General features: G+C 35.8%; 1 protein-coding gene across 2 annotated transcripts in view; it reads right to left on the reverse strand.

The window, feature by feature from the left end:
- The window catches only part of GPC5 (glypican 5), a 585,152-nt gene that overhangs the window by 559,804 nt on the left and 2,468 nt on the right, over positions 1-22,880 (reverse strand). For both annotated transcript variants that reach the window (XM_064408451.1, XM_064408450.1), the window contains exon 2: positions 16,951-17,112. In XM_064408451.1, the coding sequence (XP_064264521.1) occupies positions 16,951-17,112 (162 nt within the window). The remainder of the gene's footprint in view (positions 1-16,950; positions 17,113-22,880) is intronic.

Below are 22,880 nucleotides of genomic sequence, written 5' to 3' on the forward strand. Positions count from 1 at the left end.
TTAACACTAAACATTGAAAGAATCACCAAATCCATTAGGTTGGAGAAGACCTCTGAAATCACTGAGACCAACTTCTGACTGAACACAACATTGTCAACTAGACCATACCTCCAGTTATTTCTTGAACACCTCCAAGTATGATGACCCCACTATGTCCCTGGGCAGTTCATTCCAACATTTAACAATCCACTCAGTTAAAAAAATTCCTCCTGATGAATTCCTATTGATGTCCAACCTGAATCTCCCCAGGTACAGCTTGAGGCCATTTCCTCTTGTCCAGTTGCTAGCTGCCTGGGAGAAAAGATGGGCCCCTGCCTTGCTACAGTCTTCTCCCAAGCAGTTGAAGAGAGCAGTAAGGTCACCCCTGAGCCTTCCCTTCTCCAGGATAAATATCCCCAGCTCCCTCAGCAACAGCTTCCACAGAAAACAGGGAGCACGTGATTCTATCTCTACATGTGGCGTATCAAACAGAATGAATATTTCAAGTCTTAATCCACATCAAAGCACTGTTCAACATTACCCCAACTGGATTTGAACCTGGTTCCAAGATATTTTAATAAGCAACAATATCTGAAATACAAAAAGGAAAATTTCAAAATATATAAATAACTAGATATTAGCCCATCTGTGTAATTCTACCGCTGACATCAATTCTCTCTTTGGAGGAACCAAGATATTCTCTACTCATTACTGAGCTGCTGAAAGCTTTACACGGCAGAACAACAGTATAACTTCAGTAAAGACCCTAAGAGGATGCAACTGCATCATACACCTGGTTCTTCCTTGGAAAGCCAGATTTCTGCATGCATCCCAGTAAACTATAGATATATACTAAACTTTTCATGCCTCCTGAGTAAAAAATAGCTTATTCTCCCAAGCTAATTGCATTCAGCTAATTTGTGAAGAGCAATGTTAAAAATGAAGTTGTCCAACAGTTCAACTGCTGTCAACACTAATATCAATAAAATCTGCTTAAAAGCAACTTGAATAACCATAAATATACAGAGCAACAGAAGGAGCCCCAAAGTATCTGTGATAGGAAGATGTGGCACAATATTCCCAGGAGACTTGTGCTTGTCCAGAAGAACCCCTGAGGCCAGGTAAGAGGTTTCAGATCACTGGATATAGTATTAATGTTCATGATTAGGAAACCAAATAAAAAAACCCTCAAGTTGTGCAATACACAGGAACAGAACAGCTTTTTTTTTAGTATTACTAATTTTAATCACAAATGAAAAGTGCTAACTAAAAATAACCAAACTAAAAATAGATAAACAAAGTAAAGTTATGAGCATAAAAAGGAACATCAGATAAATCAGACAGGAAATGTACATGGATGAATAAGAGAATGATAAAATTTGATATAAAGAAGGAAAAGTACCTTAAAAAGAACCAGGATCCTTCCTGCTCTGTGACCTATGAATTGTTATCTGTGACTGAATATGTTTTTGTTTCTCCACATTTATTCTGCTGAGGAACTTGGTGTATCTTTGAAAAGCATCATCAGGGATTCTAACATGAGAATGACTACCACCTGTGTTTCCTTGGCAAAATAATGGCGTTTATTTTTGCAATAGATGAATTTTGAAATTGGTCTAAAGATCATACAGACAGACCACAATCTCTTTCAAAGAAAAATAAGGGGAAAAAAAACCCAACCCCTTATCCATACACACAAAGGAAAATTACTAAAACAAAAGGTCTGTACACATACTGGAGCATTCTCCTGAAGTAAGATATGCTAGAGTTTCCTAGCACATATTTGGGAATCAAGTTTAAAATTTTTCCCCAAAGAACACATTTCTCCCTCAAGCTTCACAAGCCTTTCAATCACTTTTTAGCTCATTGTTCAAGCTCCTCTGTATTTTAGACCCCGGCTTTATCCTTAGCCAAGCCAGTTGTCGGTTGCTTCCTCAGGCAAGAAAGAATATGCTATTTGTGTTGTATATAGAGAGGAAAAAAAAAATCAGCAACAGAATAGATCTGGATGTCCATGTTGTTAAAATATCTAACACATAAAGTGTTTACAGTTTGCTTTAAAATGTATTAAAACCCAAAAAAATGTAGATTAACTCTTTGTACACATCACTCAGAGGAAAAGCAACTAGATTATTAAAGTATACATAAATATTGATCTAAACCACCAAACAACAACCCAAACATTTTTCCAAATCTTAAATTATTTTCTTTAAATCTGGAAAGAGACAGATAGGGCTTCTCCTTGGGATTAACAAGCCACGTGGAAGCAAGTACCTCTCACCAGTCCTCGTCAGCCAGCTGGCCTCTGCCCTGGGATGTAAAATACTCAGGGTGGGAAGGAGAGCAGGTAGAAATCTATTTCTAGCATTATCATCAAAAACACAGAGATAAAGGCAGAAAGAACTAGGGGGCTAGGCTGTGCTATGGAGACACAGAGCAAGGACGTCTCGTCAGTGTTTGAAGCATTCTAGGTTTTGAATCCAGCAGCTGTTTAAAATAAAACACATAAATATATAAGAGAACAGAGTCCAAGTACCCCCTACTGTCCACTTCTAGGTAGATGCCTTTTCCCTCCCTGAACAGAAAGGGAGGGAAATAAAAACAAAGTTTTACAGAAAAAGTAGCATAATCAAAGCGTTAGGCAACTCTGGCAACTGTGCTCTCATAAAGGAAATACTTGGAAGCAGTTGCTACATCTAATTTTTGAAAACTCATCAAAGCAACAAGAGAAAAACATAAATCACAAGTAAAATACTTTTACTAATTCATTTCTCAGAGGTCCTCCAAGGCATAACTTTACTCGGGTAGTAACAACAAGTATATCAGAACAGGTCTTGATGTTCAATGAGCAACTAGATACTGGTGTTGGAATAAATCTGAGAGTGGACAACAGAAAAGATTCTTTAAAAGAATATTTCCTCAAGTAGAACTCATTGCCGACAGCATGGAGGACAAGAATTTTCTCTTTAGATTAGTTTTCTTACATCTAAAGTAGGCTATGTACTAGTACACTGTTCTTATAACTCTAGTGACCTCACTGCACAGGTAAGACTACGATTTGTAGATACAGATAATAACTTTTTATGAGTTAAAAAAACATAGCTGAAAGTTTATCCACTCAATACAGATCACAAGAGAAATTACCTCCAGCTACAAACTTCCGCTTAACTTATTTTATATAATAAAATCCAGTAAAAATTAGAATTTTAATGATGATTTAGACGTGCCCTATTTTTTTCCTACCATACATTTACTTCCTTCAGCTAGGAATGTTCTCAATCCTATATACTTACTACAGCAAGAGTCATGAATCAAAAGAGATAGGTGAAAGCAAACCCAAACAGCTCAAAACAATATTCACTAGAGAAGCACAGTAAAAATAACCTGGTTTCACTTAATAAGGCATGTTAAGTTTTAGTCTGCTTAAGAATGGAGGCAAAATATTATTTATATAAGGTAAATACTCATTTAGCAATTAATAATAAATCATGGAAGCTTGCTTCCAATGTCATTTTTTCCCTGCATACTGTTACAGATTTAATTTGATGAAGAGAAGATGACTTGGGGCAGGAACAGGCAGAAGTTGTTTCTTTATGGTAAAATAGCAGCGTTATAAGATGTCAAGATGCTCAAAGTATCTCAGTTTTGTAAAAAATAAAGCAGCTGTCATACACAACCTTTCTCCCTCTGTGATCAAATAATAAAAGCTCTGACAAAATCTTTGAAGTCCTGTTTTGTTGTAAAACTTGATAGTTTGAAGTCCCATCTCAGGTTTTATTACTTTCTTAAAAGCCTGAGACAAATTCCATTAGACAGTATTAAGCACAGAGAAGAGTGCGAAACAAAGGAAGAAATTTTGGCTATTATATGTTTTTTAAAAAAGCCTTAATGAATAACTATGCAAAAACTGACTGTGCAGAGCAATAATGTCAGTGGTGTGCAAGTCTGTGATGCTGAAAGAAATAAGTGACTTCAGCACCTAAATAGGTAATGTGACTTGATACTCCTAACCCAAACCATCCAGGAAGTATTCACTTATGATACAAAAATGCACAGATCCTAAGGTCCTTAAAAAATTATAAAGCCTGCAAAGAGTATCCAAATCAACCATAACACTTAATGTGATATTTAGACTTTTGTCTAAAAAAGAAAATAAATAAAATAAAGTGACACGCATACAGTAACAAATCCCACTTAGTTTCAAAGCTCCTTGGAGAGACGGAATAGATTAGTGGTCTTCCCTTAAAATTCTGCATGAGGAAGAAACATGGGGGGAAGTGTGTGGAGCAGAATGCCTTCAGTTTTCTGATTAAATTGACACTATACCATCTTTCAAAGAATCACTCCAGTGCCAGACTGTACTATGATGAATGCTTTCCTACATTCACACTCACCGTTTTTAAGACTAGAACAGGACTGTAGATCTGATGGCTGTAACATACCTTGGGCCTGAAATATAATTTTTTACAAAACAGGGCAGTGGCTGGCATGTGATTTCAGTGAAGAACTTGAGATGAGGTTGATATTCTATCCTCCCCAAACAGCCCATTCCAGTGGCTAATCCCCTTGGCTATTAAAATATATGGCTTATTTCCTACCTGGGTCCATCTGGCCCATGTACATTAACCAGCTGGGGAAGCACTGGCTCAGATACTGCTCATGCCTATATATTGGAAATGCATCTCACCAGCTGAGTACCTCCTCACAGCCAGAGATCACCCTGCCTAGAAGATGCATTCACCACTGTGGATTTACTTAGTAGCTCACCAGGTTCATATGCCAAGTTATTTACTCTGTCAATGTGGACCCAAGGAACAGAAAAAGAATGCTACTAACACCACATCTCCATGTTAAATAGTGTCAACTTCTGAAGGTTAAATAGTAAAGGGAAAAAAGAAAATAGGAAAATAGAGCTGTGGAACAATCCAGCACATTTTTCCCCAGAATCTGCCCATGCCCTAAAGCTTTGAGTTAAGAGTAACCAATACCACCTTCTCCTATATTATTATGGGAACAGAAGTTAGTTAGAAGGTTTTCTAGAGCAACAACATAAACTTTGAACTAAACTCTACATGCTCTCTTCAGAATATTTTTCTTGCTTCATTTTCCTAGAACATAAATAGAGCTTTCTTGGTCTTCAGAATTCTCATTTTTAAGTTTTCAGGAAAATGCTGCAACACTGTTCTCACACTGTATGAGGTTTTACATTTCCAGGTGTGACAAGTTAAAAACTATCACTTGTTCTGAATTCTCAGCATGAACAGTAAGAAGATGCCAAGGCTGGACTTCTTTCAGGGTCACAGAAGTTACTTTCATGTAAATGAGACAAGTTAGGGCACTGCTCCTTCTACAGCAGCTGCAGCTTCTAGCTCTACTGTGTTTCACTGAAATGTAAAGCTAGATAATGCTGAGGAGTCATAGTCTCCTAAATAACACCCAAACTTTTTTCTTTTTTTAGGTTACATGAGGACAGTAGTGTCCTTATTTGAGAAGCAGAAAAGAGACTTTCTGGATTCTCTGCAAAAAGCAGTTGATTAATTCTTAATACTGCCTTTGATTTTAACCTTCCTTTCTGATACTTACCATCATTTTAGGTTGTGATCTTCTCAAGAAAGCTCTGCTGGGTTTAGTTATGGACTGGGCAGGTGAGGGAACTAAGACTGTAAAATTCTAAAGAAATAAAGAAATTAAAAAGACATACCTATTTTCCCCTTTTCTCTTCTTTCTGCTTAATGTCACAATTTTATACTTCTCTTATTATTTCTTGGAAATTTAGGATTTATTCATCTCAGATTTTTTATTTGGTTTATTTAATCCACTCCTATGATGAGTGCACAGATATAAGCTAATGGTCAGATATTTTCTGAAGATCTTTGACATGGATAATTTAATTATTTTTGTCACCTAGTATAAGTGCTCTTGATTGGTTTTATAAGAGGTGTTGAGTTTTAAGAAAATAAGCAAAAAACTTGCACTTTTGTGCAATCTTTTTGACAGTATGTTTCTGTTCCAGTTGTATTAGGAACCATAGCAACTGCAGGTTCCCTCCAGGGAGGGAAGCTGAGTATTAAAGAAGTATTTCAACAAGTGAAGCAAACCTGTAGTTAGAAGCAAGACCAAACCTACGATCATGATTTTTTTTTCACCCTCTCACCTTGTCTATTCTGCATCTTAACTGAAAAGCTGGGGTGTTTGTGAAAAGCAGCAATTTCATTGCAATTTTTTGAATCTTCTTTCCCTAGGCTCTAGTGACTCTGTAGCAGTGACACTGTCAAGGGCTTCAATATAACTAAGCACCTTACTTTCAGAATATACATATATCTTATATACAGTTAATGTAAGCAAAAACAAGTAATCATTGGAGTTACTTGACTCCATTTAAACCAGACATATTTGATCTCATTTCCTTTTAACATGATGGGACAAATGCCCCTACCTCACATGTAGACACTGCATTGTTGACTTCTACATTCTGAGAGAGCGAACTTGAATCTTTTGCCCTGCATACACTTTACTTTTACACTTTACTCTTCATTTACTTCTCTCAAGGTCTTGCAGGATATCCTCTGTGGGATCAGCACCTTGCTGTAGTGTTTGGCCTGGAAGACAGAAAGGACACCCTAAGACAGCTAAAACAGCACTAGATAGATGCCTGTTCTGCAGCTGAATCAAGCCCTGAATCTCATCCCAATGGCCTACTGCTAACACCTTTGCCTCTGGGTGGTTCACAATGAACTATGCCATTAAACCATTTTGTTCTTAGGCAGTTACCTTCTCTTCATGGTGCCCTTCTAACTTCTCCATGTTCTATACCATGTTCTAACTATACCATGTTCTGGTGTAGTTTGTACCACAGTAACAGCACTGAAAGAGGAAGCAAAATCAAATTTCTTTAAACCATAGAGATCATTAATCTGCCTCACAGGAAGGACTAAGTGCAGTGAGTGGAGGAAGAGCTATCTTTAAATCCTAAATTATATTAAGTACTCAAAAAACATTGTCTTTAAAAGAAAACAGCAGGTTTATGATCCCCAGGTGTAAAAGAAAGGGAAAAAAGCTTAATAAACCATTAAATATAAAATGGGATTATTAAATGAAGAGCTACATCTTTCCCATGGGAGTAACCATGACAAAATTTCCTTAAATATTAGCTTCTACCTAATAATACAATAAAGAAGAAGACCTTACATAAAACAAATTACAGATTTTAATCCCCTACACTGAAGGAAATCCTTAAATTAGATGGCTATTTCAATTTACCTTTAAAACAACAAGAGTAAGTCATGAAGAATCAAGTCTCTCATGGGACTGATCAAAATTGAATTTGCAGTTTCCTGTACTATGCCGACAATCATTTACAATAAAATCGGAACGAGAAAGGGAAATTGTCTGTGGGACCACTGAGCCAGGTAATAGCTTTCGTATAACATAGTCACACAGCTGAAATCAAATTAAAATGTACATAGAATTTTAATATGGTTGAACTAGGTCCTACTTTGCTTATAGAATTCTGTCTTGCAACTTTTAAGTAACAGATCCAGAGTGAAAAAAACTACTCGTTGGTTATAATTAGGCATCTAATGTTACCAGCAATTTGTTTAAAATAGCATGACATTAAAATTGTGTTAGGGAAAACGAAGAAAATTTGCTTGGAAACTATTTTCGTTTGAAACTGTTATGACATAATGCAAACACAATGGAAAGCCATTTTATAACTTCAAATTACTGGTCCTTCTCTGTATATCTCTAAACCTTGTAAATTATAACTACATTATCCCGTCTTACAAAACTTGAAAGACCTCATAGCCACAACATAAAGAAAAAGGAATACTACAAATATTTAATAATTTTCAGATGCCTAACAATAAATAAATATAGTTATATATCCATAATGTGTTTCACACAAATATGAAAAAAGATTGGTATACTTCAGTTTAAAAATAACATACACACTTGATTTGAAAGAAATCTTCCCAGCAAGCCTGGCCCTGCATAACATCATTGCACAATTTTATTTCCACAAGCAGCCAGCCCATGGCTATCACAGCAGTAGCAGTGGAGTGAAATGTCCCCTGGAATTCAGATACCTATCTCTTCGTTCTTAAGAGAGGTTAATTGTCCCCCAATCAGCAAATAATTCCTGTTTTTTAGAAGTCTGGTGTCCTTAGAGGATTCATTGAAAAAGGCAATAAAATATACGAGATCTGGACACTGGAAGCATATTTAGCCTGGATCTCCTACATATCTTTAAAAACACTTGTTCTAAACACTAAAGTGATTCAGGCCTGCAAGTGTAGACTGTATTTATAAAGTATACTAATAATTTAAAATACTCACTGGAGCAGTACCCTTGCTTTGTGGCACACGAGTACCCTAATCACCAAACTGCTACAGGGCTAATTTTTCACTTTGCTTCTATCACAGTGGATATTAAGTAGATATACAAAGACAGCTGGAACAGGAAAGAGTTACACACTGCAAAATAAATAACCCAGAAAATAGACAACTCTCCTCAGTAAATTGCGCTGCATTTTTAGACACTACAGAAGACCCCTAGATAAAAGGCTACTTTACAAGTACCGAATGGCTATGCAGCTGATCTACAGCAGATCTGTAGCATGCTGTACTTTGACCTGCAATGCATATGCATTTCAAATGCACTGAAATAGTGAATACAAAATGTTCTCTTTCAGAACTCGAGGATCAGATTTCTATCATGGCACTCCTCTAGTCCGCACAGACCTAAGTTCAAGCCTTTAATACAAGATGAAATTTGTAGCTTTATTAAAAATGGATATTACTTGTATCAATAGCTCTTTTAAATATCAAAGTACAGCTACTTACACCTGCTCATGGTTTTTTATGTTAGTAAGTTTGTTTCATTACCACTGTTAAAATCACTATCACCTACTTTGTTACAGGACACACATACCTTTTCTGCTTAATTCATGAAAAAGAGAAAGAAAAGTAGATATTCACTTCTTATTTTGCATGTAAGCAAACTGCCACATAATAAGCAAAAGAGGGAACAATAGATTTGACAATATGTTTACAGAATCTTGCATATTTCTACCTCTCCAGCAGGAGGGAGGCAGTAAGCCAGGTTTCATTTACAAGCTGATAGGCTGGAAACTCAAGTGTGAGCTTACTGCTCAATAACCTGCTTTTGTTCCCAAACTTTACTCACAGCTTGCACTGTCAGACAGGGTGGCTGTAAGGTTTCAAAGAGCAGGGAACTTCTGAGGCCTTTTACTTTGGTGTGTAGAATAGACTCACTGGGGCACAGCTTCAGACACACCTCAGTGTAGGTATGTAAAAGCGTGAAATTTAGCTAAGTGTCCAAGCTGTCACTACAGCCAATGGTGACACTGGGCTCAGCTCAGTTGTCTAACCTTAGGTTTCTGGTGATATTTGGCAAGTCCTGGGGTCTTCAGTGACAACCTTCGGTTTTTGTCTCCAAAGGAGCAAAATTCTTCTCCCAGGCTTATGTGTACAGTACATTCCCTTTAATTCTCTCTTTACTATACTTCATCTACTTCAAGTACTGGTATAACTTTTTTACAGGAAAAGTCAGTGCTTGGTTTTCTGAACTTTGTAGTAATGTATTTTAATATTTGATTAATTCCAGATTGATGCAATTCTACCCTTCCTCACTTTTCCTTTCTGCTGTTTTGACACAATCGTTTTCTAATTTAAAAACTCACTGAAAATACAATCAGATTCATCCACTCTAGATGTAAACATAGCTGTCTTTAAAAATTCCATGTAAGACCAGATAACGTTAGATTTATGTCTGTTGGGAAACCAAACTGGTTTTACCTCTCACAAACACTTTGAAACTCAGTACATGAATCCACTTCTACGCAGTATGTCAGGTTCACAAAGACACAATTTGAAAACTAAAAAAGGTTTAAAATAAGACTGTCTGTACTGTAAAAACTGCACAATTTTTTTTTTAATTTCCCATGCAGAATATGTAGTTCATCTGTTGAAGTGACAGTGTGATCCATTAGTTCTATACACAATAGTTCCACTGTAGAACTAATGATGAAAAAAAAAATCACATATCAAGTAATGAACAAATTTGTGTTCTTTTAATACTGATACATAATATTCAAAATTTAAACACATTCTTGCAAGAGTCTTTATGACTGAAGCAATTCATCCTATTATGTTATAGTAAAGAACTGTGTAATCTTCCTAGAAAGATTAATGCACAAACCCTTTTTGCTGGAGCATAACACCCACAGATTAATCTTAAAACTAGTTAAAACATTAAAATCACTTGGCGTTTCTTTGCAAATCACATTTTAAACCTGTCCTAAGGCAAAGAAAAGTCTGTTGAGCAGTCCAGTCTAACCCCTGGCCTGCAAGCAGAATTAATCTTATTTACAACATAATTCTTGGCAACTGTTTTCTTGTCCAGATGTTTAATGTTGTCACTGAAAAACATTTGCTAATATCGAACCTGTATTTTCTTCGCAGCGGTGCGACACCATTGGGGCTTTATCTACTATAAAGGAGTACAGATAAGCACTTCTTACGTGTAGTTTTTTTCTATGTAGATTTCAGAGCATATTTTTTCTCTCTTCTTTCTAGTCGGTCAGGTCTTTCTACCCAGAACTGAACAATGTTCTCCAGTTTACGAATTCAAAACAGAAGTTTCAATTCACAAATCTCTTCTGTCTTTCTGTTTAAGAATCTTAAAATAGTTGCCTGCCTGACATGAAACTGCTGACTTTGGTCATCTTTTGACCTATCATTATTCACAGAACTTCTCCTACAGAACAAATCCATTGTGAGGTATCCCCCGTACTACTATGTCTTCCACTGTTCCTCCCCAGCTAAATGGAGCACTTTGCATTTGTTCCCACTGAACAACAATTTTTTCGCACTTTGTTTCCATTGTGTCAGGACTATTCTGAGTTCTGTCTTTCAACAAGACTTGACTTGCAAACTTTTTGGGTTTTTACTTTTTCTTAACACAGAATAAAAACCTCCATTCGTGTTTGAAAATCTTGGAAATCTAAAAGGCTGCAGGCAATTCTACCTTAGAAATAATATTAAATATTCATTCAAAACCATCACTTTGATACTATGTTCTCTGCTGGAGTTCAGTCCTTCAAACTCCTGCATTTTGTCAGCCATTATCAACTATCAACTTCCCAACTTCCCAAAGTTCTCAGAATAAGCAGGAAGCAGGCAGCCATAAAAATACGAATTTTTTATGGCCAGTGATCCCAAGGGAATGATGCTTTAAATTTGTACTTCATTTCCCTTTCCAAATGCAGAAGAACTACATAAGGCATAAAAAAATCTAAATTAGCATATGTCTATACTGATCACTGTGTTACAGAAGCATAAACCAAAACAGCAGTTAGCTCGGAACTAACAAAAATACAAAAAAAAAATCTTAGTACTCACCGAGTATGAGACTCAACAGGGCACTGACATCAGTTTAATTTAACTCAGACACTATTTTAACTAGGAGAAATAACTGATGGCAAATGAACAGGCTGAGACTAGAATACAGGAGCACAAGTACAGACTTGAAAAGAACAATTTAAGAAAAAACTGATGTGGTGAAAACTGTTACAGAAGCCCATTAAATGCCTGTGCACACATAGATAGATATATAGATATAGATATAGATATATATATATACACACATATACCCCAGGAGTGCCTACAGGCACAGCACACATATAAGCAAGAAAGTATCTAAAGATAAGAATGAGATAGAGTAGAACCAAACTCCTTTGGAATGATAAAATACTTGCTTGAAATACAAAAATAAAACTCAGGATTAATAATGAAATTTTAGGTATTAATCTAAATCTACATTTCTGCACTTACAGCAGCCCCTTACTGTTGTGTTTGATGTATTTACAGATATACTGGGTCCAAATCTAAGTTATATTAGCATAATGTTTATCCTGCTTTTTTATTATAAAGGACTCAAAATACATATGAATAGATGATTTCTGAAGTTAATGAAGTCTGTGTAACAGCTTTGTTCCTTAGACCTTAGTTCCTTAGTGGGTATAATGATTCTTCTGTGTTATTAAAATTCCCTACTTTTTCAGTCCAGAGGGTAGCCTGATCATTGCTGTGGGGAAGGGCTGCAGAGCAATCAAGAAAGAGGAATGTAACTCTGGTGAACCACAGATATTTTTGAGACTCTCATCCTTCAATATAACAGAGTGACAAATGGAGTCTCTCAACCTGTCCACATTTTTGTCTTTTAACAGAATCCCTAAATTTCATTTAATTAAAAGGAGTGGGATTCACCAGTATTTAGATTTAGGCTTATTTATATCACACTTAAAATACAAAGAATTATGGAGATGCGAAAGAAGAGAATGTTAGAACATCAAAGCAGTTTGTATTGCAAATGATCTGGCAGGCAGCATATCATTTGAAACCATGAGAGATATAGCAGCTCTAGCTGGAAGTTTTCTGATCTTCAAATCATTCTTCAGAAAATTTCACAAGTGGAAAGCAATTGAATTAGTGCCAGGGCACATTCAGTTTCACAAAGATGAACAGAAATTCCATTATTTCTTATGGCTTACTAGACAAAGCAGCTCAGAAGATTTCAACCCATTGTCTAGTTCACACAATTTACTTTAGCTACCGACCAAAACTTCTTCCTGTTTAAATGTAATAATAGTACTGTGATCTCAAACAATATGATGCAACAATGCGACTTCATTTAATTCTACTCTAGGATCAAGTGGAAATTGATCTACTGCGTAGCAGTAATTTCATAGAAAAACATGAAACTGCATCAAGAAAGCCTGATTCAATATACTTCAGTAAGAGCCTGAATGAGAGATGCGGGACTCCAGGTGGCTCTTCAAAATGCAGTTTAGTACATCCAAAACATTACAGCAGTCCAGGGTCGTGGGTGACAGAGCCTGTGCCTAGAGCTGTCAGCTCCAGCTGCAGGCAGGCTTGGAGACCCTTAGCTTAGGTCACAAATGCATTATGCACTTTTCTTTGCTGGGCATCTTAATACAGTAGAGCCAATCTATACCTTAACTTTTATTTATAGCCTATCATAACTACTACAATTACTATATTCATGTTACTATTCTCCAATCACTAGAAATTAGTACATTACAGTTTAAGCTAGAAGTTGTTTTTCAGTTTTCTTGCAGTGGAAAATTCTGAGACCTTTTTTCTACTTGCAACATCGGCAGGCTTGTTTGCCTGTGCTAGCTTTTTGCTTGGTAAAAACATCTTCTTGTTTGAAGTGGGCTTATCCTTTGCTCTGAGTCATAAAAACCCCTTCTAACTCACATACCCTTTGCCTCCTTGGTTATCCAGTAAGACTGGCTCAGCAATTCTTTTCTTTTATATAAAAACTTGATTTCTATTCCTATTCTATTTCTTTCATTTCTATTCCTTCTTGAGATTCTACATTCAAAAATCTTTCTGCCAATCATACATATCTGTGAGCCTTTTTTGTCAAACTTTCATCCTTCCCAACACTTCAGAACTTACATGGCAAAGGCATTAAATTTTTCCTACACAGTGGAAGTGTCAGGTAATGCTCTGTTGAAGAGTGCAGTTTATTACCTATTGCATACAGACACACACTTGCCAAGTCCTCTGTTTCAGTGACAGGCAGCACCATGCAAAAATGATTGATGCTTCCATATTTACAAAAACTATGCTACAGTACTAGAGTCGCTAAATATAGTAGCACAAAGAAAAGGCCATTTGCTTTAGACTCCACAACTAAATTATCTCTAAACTTCCTTTTCAACAGACAAGTTGTTATCTTGTTCTGTGTCATGCATGGCCACTTTTTAAAGGGTTATGAGCTCTCTTGTGGAAAAATAGTGAAGTGACCCAAGATATGCTATTCTGTTGCAGAGCACTCCATCCTACGGCAGATCACCATATTCTTAGATGCCTATTCAATTCCTCTCCAAATTTTAGAAATTGTAGGGATTTCTTTTCTCTACATAAAAACCAGCACTGCAACGTGACTGAACTGTAACCCTGGTGGCACTTGTTAATCTTTTGATTACAGGTATAGACAAAGGTCAGTGTGAACTTTGAGTAACATCTAAAAAAAGTACAAAATGAGAGTGTGCATTTTGAGATATGTCTGTGGCATGCAAATGTAAGGTTTACAAATTATTTGGGTTTATGGTTACTAGAATGGAGATGTTATAGCAATCCCTATACAGCAGCAACAATCTTTTCCTCAAATATTAAGATAAGAAATACTAAAAATCAGAAATGTGCAATAATGTTATCCTATCAAAATTACCGTCTTGAAACAAAATTATCATACAGCTTAAGCTCTCTAGTCACCTTTCCCAAACGAAAAATTATTTATTGCTCTCCATAATGTATCTCCCACTTACCGGATTAATATCTTATTTAACTTCATTGCCACCATCCTTCTCTTCCCATACTATTCCTCAAAGCTATTAAAAAAGAAACAGAAGATTCACAACGAAAAAGAAAACACACATTCTGAAACACTCTAAAACATAAGGAAAAAACTAACAGTAGTAGGACCCAGTACACAAGTGGTGCAATTTGCACCATGTAGCTTGACACGTCCTAAGATGCATGGAATTTTTGAAATATTTGAAAATTGCCAATTGTAACTGTCAGGAGGCAGCACTTACCACAATACAGAACCACAGAATTTTCACAAGGTGTGCTGTGAAATTCACAATTTTCACATTAGAAGGTGACAAAGATATGTCAATATATATAGATTAATTTACTCTCATATAAAGACACATGCACACACATAACAAGTTAAGAGACAGACAGGCAGACAGCTGCCTCATTTCACCACCACAGTCATCATAAAGTCCCTGGTAGTTAGACACCCTGAAGACCCAGGATCTCTAGACTGCATTTAATGCTGAATGGAAACACACCTCTGAAGACCTCCAGAGTCAGACACAGATCATTTATTTTAACTGCCTATTTCTCTCTAGTGAATATATAAGACACTGAGACAAAAAAAATAGCTATTTGTTAGGTTGGGATCTAGCCCACCCCTTTAAGGCCAACCCCAGTATACTTTAAGAAGAGGCAGGTGACAGCAGTGACAAAATCCATGACATCTGCTCCATTCTCTACACACCCCAACAATCCCCTTCACACTTTCTGCGCGCCTCCTGCAATGTCTGCCCAGTTGCCAAAGTAGCAGAAGAGATAATCACACTCCTAGCTGACCAGCCCAGCCTCATCTAAACATAAAAGGAATGCCTAAACATTTGGTGGTGAGATAGGCACCCTACCATACTGTAATTCAGATTGGAAAGGACCTTAAAGAAGTGTTCAGCCCCAAGTTCTGCTCAAAACAGGATCAAAACTGAATTCAGATCAGATAGAATGTCTAACTATGTACCTTGAATTCCAAGCTGAAAAAACATCAGCAGCATCTTATTATTGTTTTTGAATCTGCAATCATTCAGCTTTAATTTTAGTCAGCAACGGTTGCAAGTCTTCAAAAATTAGGGGTATATTCCATAACATGTTTTTCCACAAATAATTACTTTGAAGTTAAACAAGTTTTTAAATCCAAATAATACCAGAATCCATGCAACATTCTCTCTGTTATACTTCTTTACTTAAAAGGAAAATAAAGACAAAACTACTAAAGACTAAAGCATGTACCTAAAAAATATGTGAAGTGTATAAGATATATAAAATAGATTTTGCTTTTAAGTATATGCTTTGACAAGTATTTGTTTAAATGCAAATGATGGACCAAAGACAGCACACCAAATTTAACATATTGTAATATGTTCTGAACTCTAGGTTAACTCTTATGGTACCAAGAAAAAGATAATACACAGAATTTGAAAGGAAGAACAAAAGCAGAAAAGAGATGAAAAGATTTCTCTGTACATTTTATCAATTGTAACACCCTCTGACAGCTGTGTTAGGCAGGCTAAATGTCAAAACTCCCAAAAGGTGGAGAGCAACTTGTAACTCCAGCTTGTTTTTAGCATTAGACAGCCTAAACTAAAAAAAAAAAAAAAAAAAAAAAAAAAGAGAGGCTTTAGGACTCCAAACTCAACTTTACATTTTTACATTTCAGGACCCCATTCTGCTAATTATTTCAGCAGGTTAAAAACAAGAGAGTTGCCAGAAGGACAACTTCCCAAGCCTGTATGAAGTTACCATGTTATCCTTTCCAATGAAGGGGCGATAAAGGTTAATAAGTACATATTAACAGACAAATGACAAGACTTGAGGGCTTTGTCCTCAACACCTGTAAACTCTGCATCTCCTTCCATCACATACAACCCTCATATCTCTACTATTTTCACACCTTCTCAGCTCCTTAACCAATTTCTGCAATAACTTATGCATAATTAAATCAAAAAGAAACTAATAGTATAAGAAGAGTAATCACAAAAAAGAAACCCCACCACCAGTCCAAATAACTTATTTATCAGGTAACCTCCTGTTGTTTATTAAAACAACTATGGTTCAACATGTAATTTTTTTTAATCATATTTACAAACTCAAAGAGTTTGAAAAACTAGATCTGAAAAAAGAATCTCAAAATCTCAAAAACAAACTACCCAAGATTGTTTACTAGAAAAAGACAAAGAACATAGTGGTTGGAAACAGTGGTATAAAAAAAAAATCTCTTTTGTAGCACTCCAAGCATTAATTTTGCATTTTAGTATAGTCCAAGTCACAGAAGTTAAAAGGAATGTGAAGTTACATGTTTACAATTAAAATCAAAGCATCTCACTAGAATGATTTCCTACTTTTTCTCAAATATAATTTTTAAAGCCATAAATTCCAAAAGCAATGCAGCTTCTAATCACCTGCCTGATTTAGTACTCCTTATTTGAAAGCATAGGGAGAAGCTAAAAATTAATAGATAACTTTTATTACATCATAAATAATCAAATATATAAATCAAGAAAAGTATTAACAAGTTTGGAAACAAAAAGCAGAAAGCTTTACCTTGAAAAGCAGCTGCATTATGAGATATTAAAAATTTTAATGTAGCACTTGATGTTTGAAGCACTTGCTGTATATCTTGCTTTGCTGCAGTCTGATATCTTTCTTCCATCTTTTTGGTACAGCATGTTGGATTTTCAGAAGTACAAATCTGGAGATCAACACCTAAATAAAAAGGCAGTTACACTGATTAATATAAAACAGAAGTATGCAAAACACAAACACCAAAGAGATTTTTTTTTACATGGGTATTGACACACAGAAGAAATACCAAAAGCTTTAAAAAATTTGGTCTTGATCAACAGAAGGGGACACTAATTAAAATTCTGTGGGAAGAGTACACTTATTACAGTTAATTAAAGTCACATAATGTAATTTCCCTGACAATGTAATCTTGTTCCAGCTGTGAATATTGCTAACTAATGTTGGTAAAATGTTGAATATGCATTGTACATCACAATACAGGTGATAGATGTCCCACTCCTGGAAACACTCAAGATCTGCTTAGATGGGGCTCTGGGCAACCTGATCTAGTTGAAGATGTCCCTGCTCATTGTAGACTAGATGACCTTTAGAGGTCCCTTCCAACACAAACTACTCTGTGATTCTATGATCCCCTAGAATACTGAACTGCTGGAGCAGCTCATGGCTGCCACTCCTGTGCTTCTGTGAATCTTGGACTAGAAAAAGCTAAATACTTCCAAACATTACAAACACACCAGTGGAAAGCCCATTCCTGACAGGTGCATAATGAACATGCTTACATTAACTTCTACATGGAGCAGTCCTAACTTCCAGTCTAATCCCCCTAACTGTGTCTCTCTCTAATGCCAAACATTCCCATGAATCCATGACATCGACTCCCTACTTCCCAAATAGGTTGGGAGACACTTCTACAAAGGAGTAATTTTTTTTTTTCATTTTAGGCACACTAAAATCCAGTGTGATTGAAAATTCTGTACTTTTATAATGTTACAACTGGAGCATAATCAAGCATAAAAAGCATTATTCACCTTCCTCATTATAATGTGGTTATATTCAAAATCTTTTTCTTTTTTAACTTTGTATCTAAACAATGCTTTTAATATAAAGAACAAACAAATCATGAAAGAATAAATATGAGAATTTAAATTATATTAATATAAAACTTAGTCCAATCCAAATTGTGTTCTCAAATATGTTCTCAAATTGTGTTCTGAAATATGTTATTTCACTGACTGATATGACAAGATTTCGCAGAAACATAGTGAGAAACTTATTTTCATCTGCATGACCTTTCAACTTCTACATTTTAGTTATTAACAAATAATATACAAGGTCACTTCACATGCAGTTCCCTGTGTACACAAGCACAGACATGCATAATATTTGTCTAATATTAAAATGAAATAACCTAAAAGTTAGGTCTATTACCTAAACTCTTCTTAGTATTTTAAATAATTGCTTAACTTTTAAACCTTTGCCACTTGTAAAGTACAAGTATAGATATACAGATATACTTTTAAAGCAGAAGATATATGCATTACTGCTACAGAAGCTAATTTGAAATTTTATAAAGGCTTTATGGACTTGAGTATATCTTCAAGAAGACTTTCAGCAAAACCCAAAAACAATAATGAATATTCATATATGGCTTCAGATGAAACTTCAGTATTATTTTATTTCCTTGATTTTATGAAAAGTATTTTTAAGCAGCATCTTTTGAACATGGATCTCATTCCCAACCCTAAGTGAATTTTGTTTCTTAGTTTTAAGACTTCTAATCATGTACATATGAAGTACATTTTATTGATCTACTTTTGTTCCAGCTCATTAAACACAGCTGCTTTCACTGGCCAGGAAAAAGTAACCAAATACAACATACAAAGAACCCAACTGACCAAAAATTGAATTGTTGCTCAAAACCCACCGAGTGGTTTTCCAGTTGGTTTTTTAGAGATCTACAGAACAAGGAACAGCTTACAGATAATGTTTCAGAAGACACATAAACCAGAATGTGAAACACGTCCTTCCATTTCAGTACAAGCAATATTAAAACCCACACAATTATTTTCTGAGTTTTCACATCTAAAAAACTTTCCATCTTCCACAAGAACTGTTTTATCAATAATCAATTTTGAAATAGAGGGAGAAAACACTTTCTACTCCCAAAAGGCATATTGACTCTTTTCAGTACCAAATTCTGATGGCTCTACACTGTGATCCACTTTGAAACAAGATCACAAGACAGCTAGAAGTGAAATGCTGTAGCCTCTAATAAAAATATATTGAAGTAAACAGTTATGGTATAAGAAAGATTTTAAAACTAAAAATAATCTAGATGAGTCTAGGAAAGACAGTCTGAAGAAGAAAAATAAAAATTTAATTGTTCTAAGGTGCAAGTTTACCTATCTGGAACTGATTTTAAACTTTCATTTGTGGTCTCAGCTATACAAATCTGTATTTTCAGTACCTTGAAATAAACAAATGCTGACAGGATGACGACATGAACTGCCAGGAAGAGCAAATGCCAGATCTGTGGTAAATTTCTGCCTATTTAGACTTCCAAGAGATCAATTCCAGGGTCTTAAAAATCCCAAAACAGACAGGACTGTCATGACAGTCTTTCGAAAGCCAGCACTGAAATGCCATATGGCTTGGATGCAGCTGTCAAATGAGTGGTTTATTTCAAAATGGATTTGGAGCCTGTATCAGACCTAAGTCCTTCTCATGCTTATCCTTTAATATTTATTAACTTATTTTTGTTACAAGCACGACTCCACATTTAGCATTACTTGCTATCACTACGATTGTTGTAAAGTACTTGAGCTTTGCTCAGTAAAAGAGATGGGGATCAGCCTCAAGCACCTGGCCCTGACTGTCAACACTGTTGAACTATCAGCTCACTTTTTTTCTGTGGCTCTATTCAGCAGGAGTATTTCTCTCACCTGCACATCAAAAGATGGTGAATTCTATATACTGCTTTCAAAGGGCACTCCACACAACACTGTAGTACAAGTTTGGCTCCTTCCTTATACACTCCAAGCTCATCTTCCTGCCTACTAAGAAGCACTCCAGCAAGGTGAAACCATCCCTTCATACATCCACGCTACAGTTCTCAGAACAAAACATGTCATCCTGTCTCAAAAGCCCTCTTATTTTTGAGACTGCTTGAATTTCAGGGAAGGGGACCCCACAGTGTCTTGGCATTACAAAAGCATCGTATTGTTTCCCAAGAAGATTCAAGAGAAAATCCCATGAAGTGAGGACAGTCCATTCCTTCTACAGGACACCAGCCTCAAGCAATGTAGACATAACCCTGTCTGTTCCACTCAGCATGAGTCAGGAGGCAGTCCTTGAGCTGCACCACCTTTCAGGCCAACCCCGCCAGATCAACATCACTGAGCACTGATGACTTCCTAGAGAAGCTGAAAGACTGGACATCGAGATAGGGGAACTGCTACATAGCTGAGCCCAGTTTTTTGTTGATTTCAATCTCGAAATGTTGTCAAATTTCTTTTCACAGCGATCATTTTGTGGATCCAGAGGTGAAATGTTCACACACAAACAAAATTATAATGTTGGCAACAGTCCTTAGAAAAACAGATGTGATATAATGAACATCAGTAACTGATTTGACAGAGCAATTCACTTTCTGTCTCTGACTAAATCATATTCCAGAGCTCTGAATGCCCATTAAACAATTAGAGAAATTAGAAGTGTCCCTGCCTGCACACAACAAAAGAAAAAAAAAAATAATTTGACTTGAGGTGGAACCAAAATCCAAATTACTGGAATGTAAATTATACTAGAAACCCAAATTAAAGTTCAAATATGATCTTGGAATTGCATTAAAGTAACTTGCTGGATTTTAAACTGACTTCTATTGTTACTTTAAGGGGAATTAGCAAGAATATTTTAACCTGAATTAACAATAATACCACAGACCAACTTTTTCTGACATTATCTCATCCTTCCAGCATGGTTTTTCTCATTTATTCAACTTCATATTCATAATGGTTCTCTACCAAAAAGCCTTTACAGTAAAATTTTAAATAACCAGTATTCACTTTCTTTTATGCTTCTTGTTCTCATAATTGCACACATGATCTTCCAATGTTTGCTGAAAAGAAGCCTAGATTGATCCCTGAAAAAATAAGCCAACCCAAAAGCAAAAAAGCAAACAAATAGAAACCAACCAAAAACAAACTGCTGAGAAAAAAATATCTCCAGCACTTTTTTCACCCCACTTCACTGAGAATTGTTTGATTCTACAGTGACAGTAAATGTAACATTTTTCAATAAAACAAAGAATTCAGCTTTCTGGCACAAACAGAAGCCTGAAAATTTGTTCACTGAAATACCTACTGGAGGCTCTCTGTTAAGAAGGCAGGAGTGAATGGTTTATCAGCCATCCTGTTCTGCTGTTACTAAAATCATATCATAGAATGGTCTGCTTTAGAAGGACCTTACAAATTATCTAGTTACAACCCTCCACCATGGGCAGGGACATAGTTCATTAGACCAGATTTTTCAAAGCCCCATCAAGCCTGGCCTTAAACACTTCCAGGGACTGGGGATCCACAACTTCTCTGTTCTAGGTATTCTGAGGGAAAGAAACCAGAGAATAAATATTATTTGCAAGCAAGGTAACAAGAAGGGCTCAGAGCTCCCATTTAATCTCTCTGAAAAAAAATGAACTGCTGAAATTAGCTAAAAGCTCTAGATTTACTAGCATATACGGCAAAAGAGTGTAAATCTTTAAAAGAGAGGAAATCTTCAAAAAAGTTGCTTTGGTTACAATACCAGAAATTATATACAATAACTTGAACATAGGAAATAAAAATATGTTTAAAAGAATTTTGCAGACAACAATTTTTTGGTTTTTTTTCCAAATAATCCAAGTCATATTTATCCACAAAAATAAAAATAAAAAAACTCCAGACTGAACCTTTGAGTACTTTCTATATTTATTTCATTCTTCATACAGCAGAAAAAAAAGTGCCTTTTAGGATTCTTAATTACTAAGGTTATTCAGTACAGTCCCACCAAAATTGTACTTGTAGCAAAGAACCAGATAGGAAAACACAAAGTACTTTTTCAACTAACACTTAAAATCAGCATGAATGCAATCAGTGTTCCAATATAGCATGTGATGGGGCCGAGTATAAGTCTGTACTATAGCTCCCAAATCACACTTACAAAAGACCAAGAACAGTTAGTCAAATGTCTTGATTGCTAGCAGTAGAAATAAGTATCTTGGGATTGGTAAATATATTAATTTATCTTGATTATTAGTTGCCATTTTCAACACTATTGTATCCTGTCCTATGTGGATGTTAACAGAAACTCAAATTTGTAGTTTCCATATTCTCAAGATCACCTTCATGTACATATATATGTCACTTCTGCATAGGATGACAGAGGTATTTTTTTCTCACTTAAACATACGCAACCTTTATACAATAGCTGCAAAACTAATTATATAAAATAATGCATAGGTTTTTGAGCTAACATATATTGAAAATGCAGACACATGACAATCTCCGGAACTAGAATCTGCATGATTTACTGATATAAGGCTGCTGGTTTTATTCTTACTAAGAAGAGGAAAGAAGGGGATTGGTACAGCCTTTTTTTATACATGCAACAAAAACAAGGCAAATACAAACCCTGTAATTTTATTGACTTCCACTGCATACAAAACCATACATCAACCAGCATTCCTGCTGTTCTTCAGCTGGTGATCATGCTTTACCCCAAAGACTCAGCTTAAGACATTTAAATGAAAGTGTTCTTAACTTATGTCTAAGGTACCACTAAAATAAAGACACAGAGGCAATGCAGTAGAGGCATTTATGCAGCACATTCTGAAGACAACACCAACATTTGATAATGGAGTAGCTCCAAGATGCCACAGGCTGCACTGGCTGTCCCCTGTGGCTGCCCACAAG

This window comes from Passer domesticus, chromosome 2, assembly GCF_036417665.1.
Source record: "Passer domesticus isolate bPasDom1 chromosome 2, bPasDom1.hap1, whole genome shotgun sequence".
NCBI lineage: Eukaryota > Metazoa > Chordata > Aves > Passeriformes > Passeridae > Passer > Passer domesticus.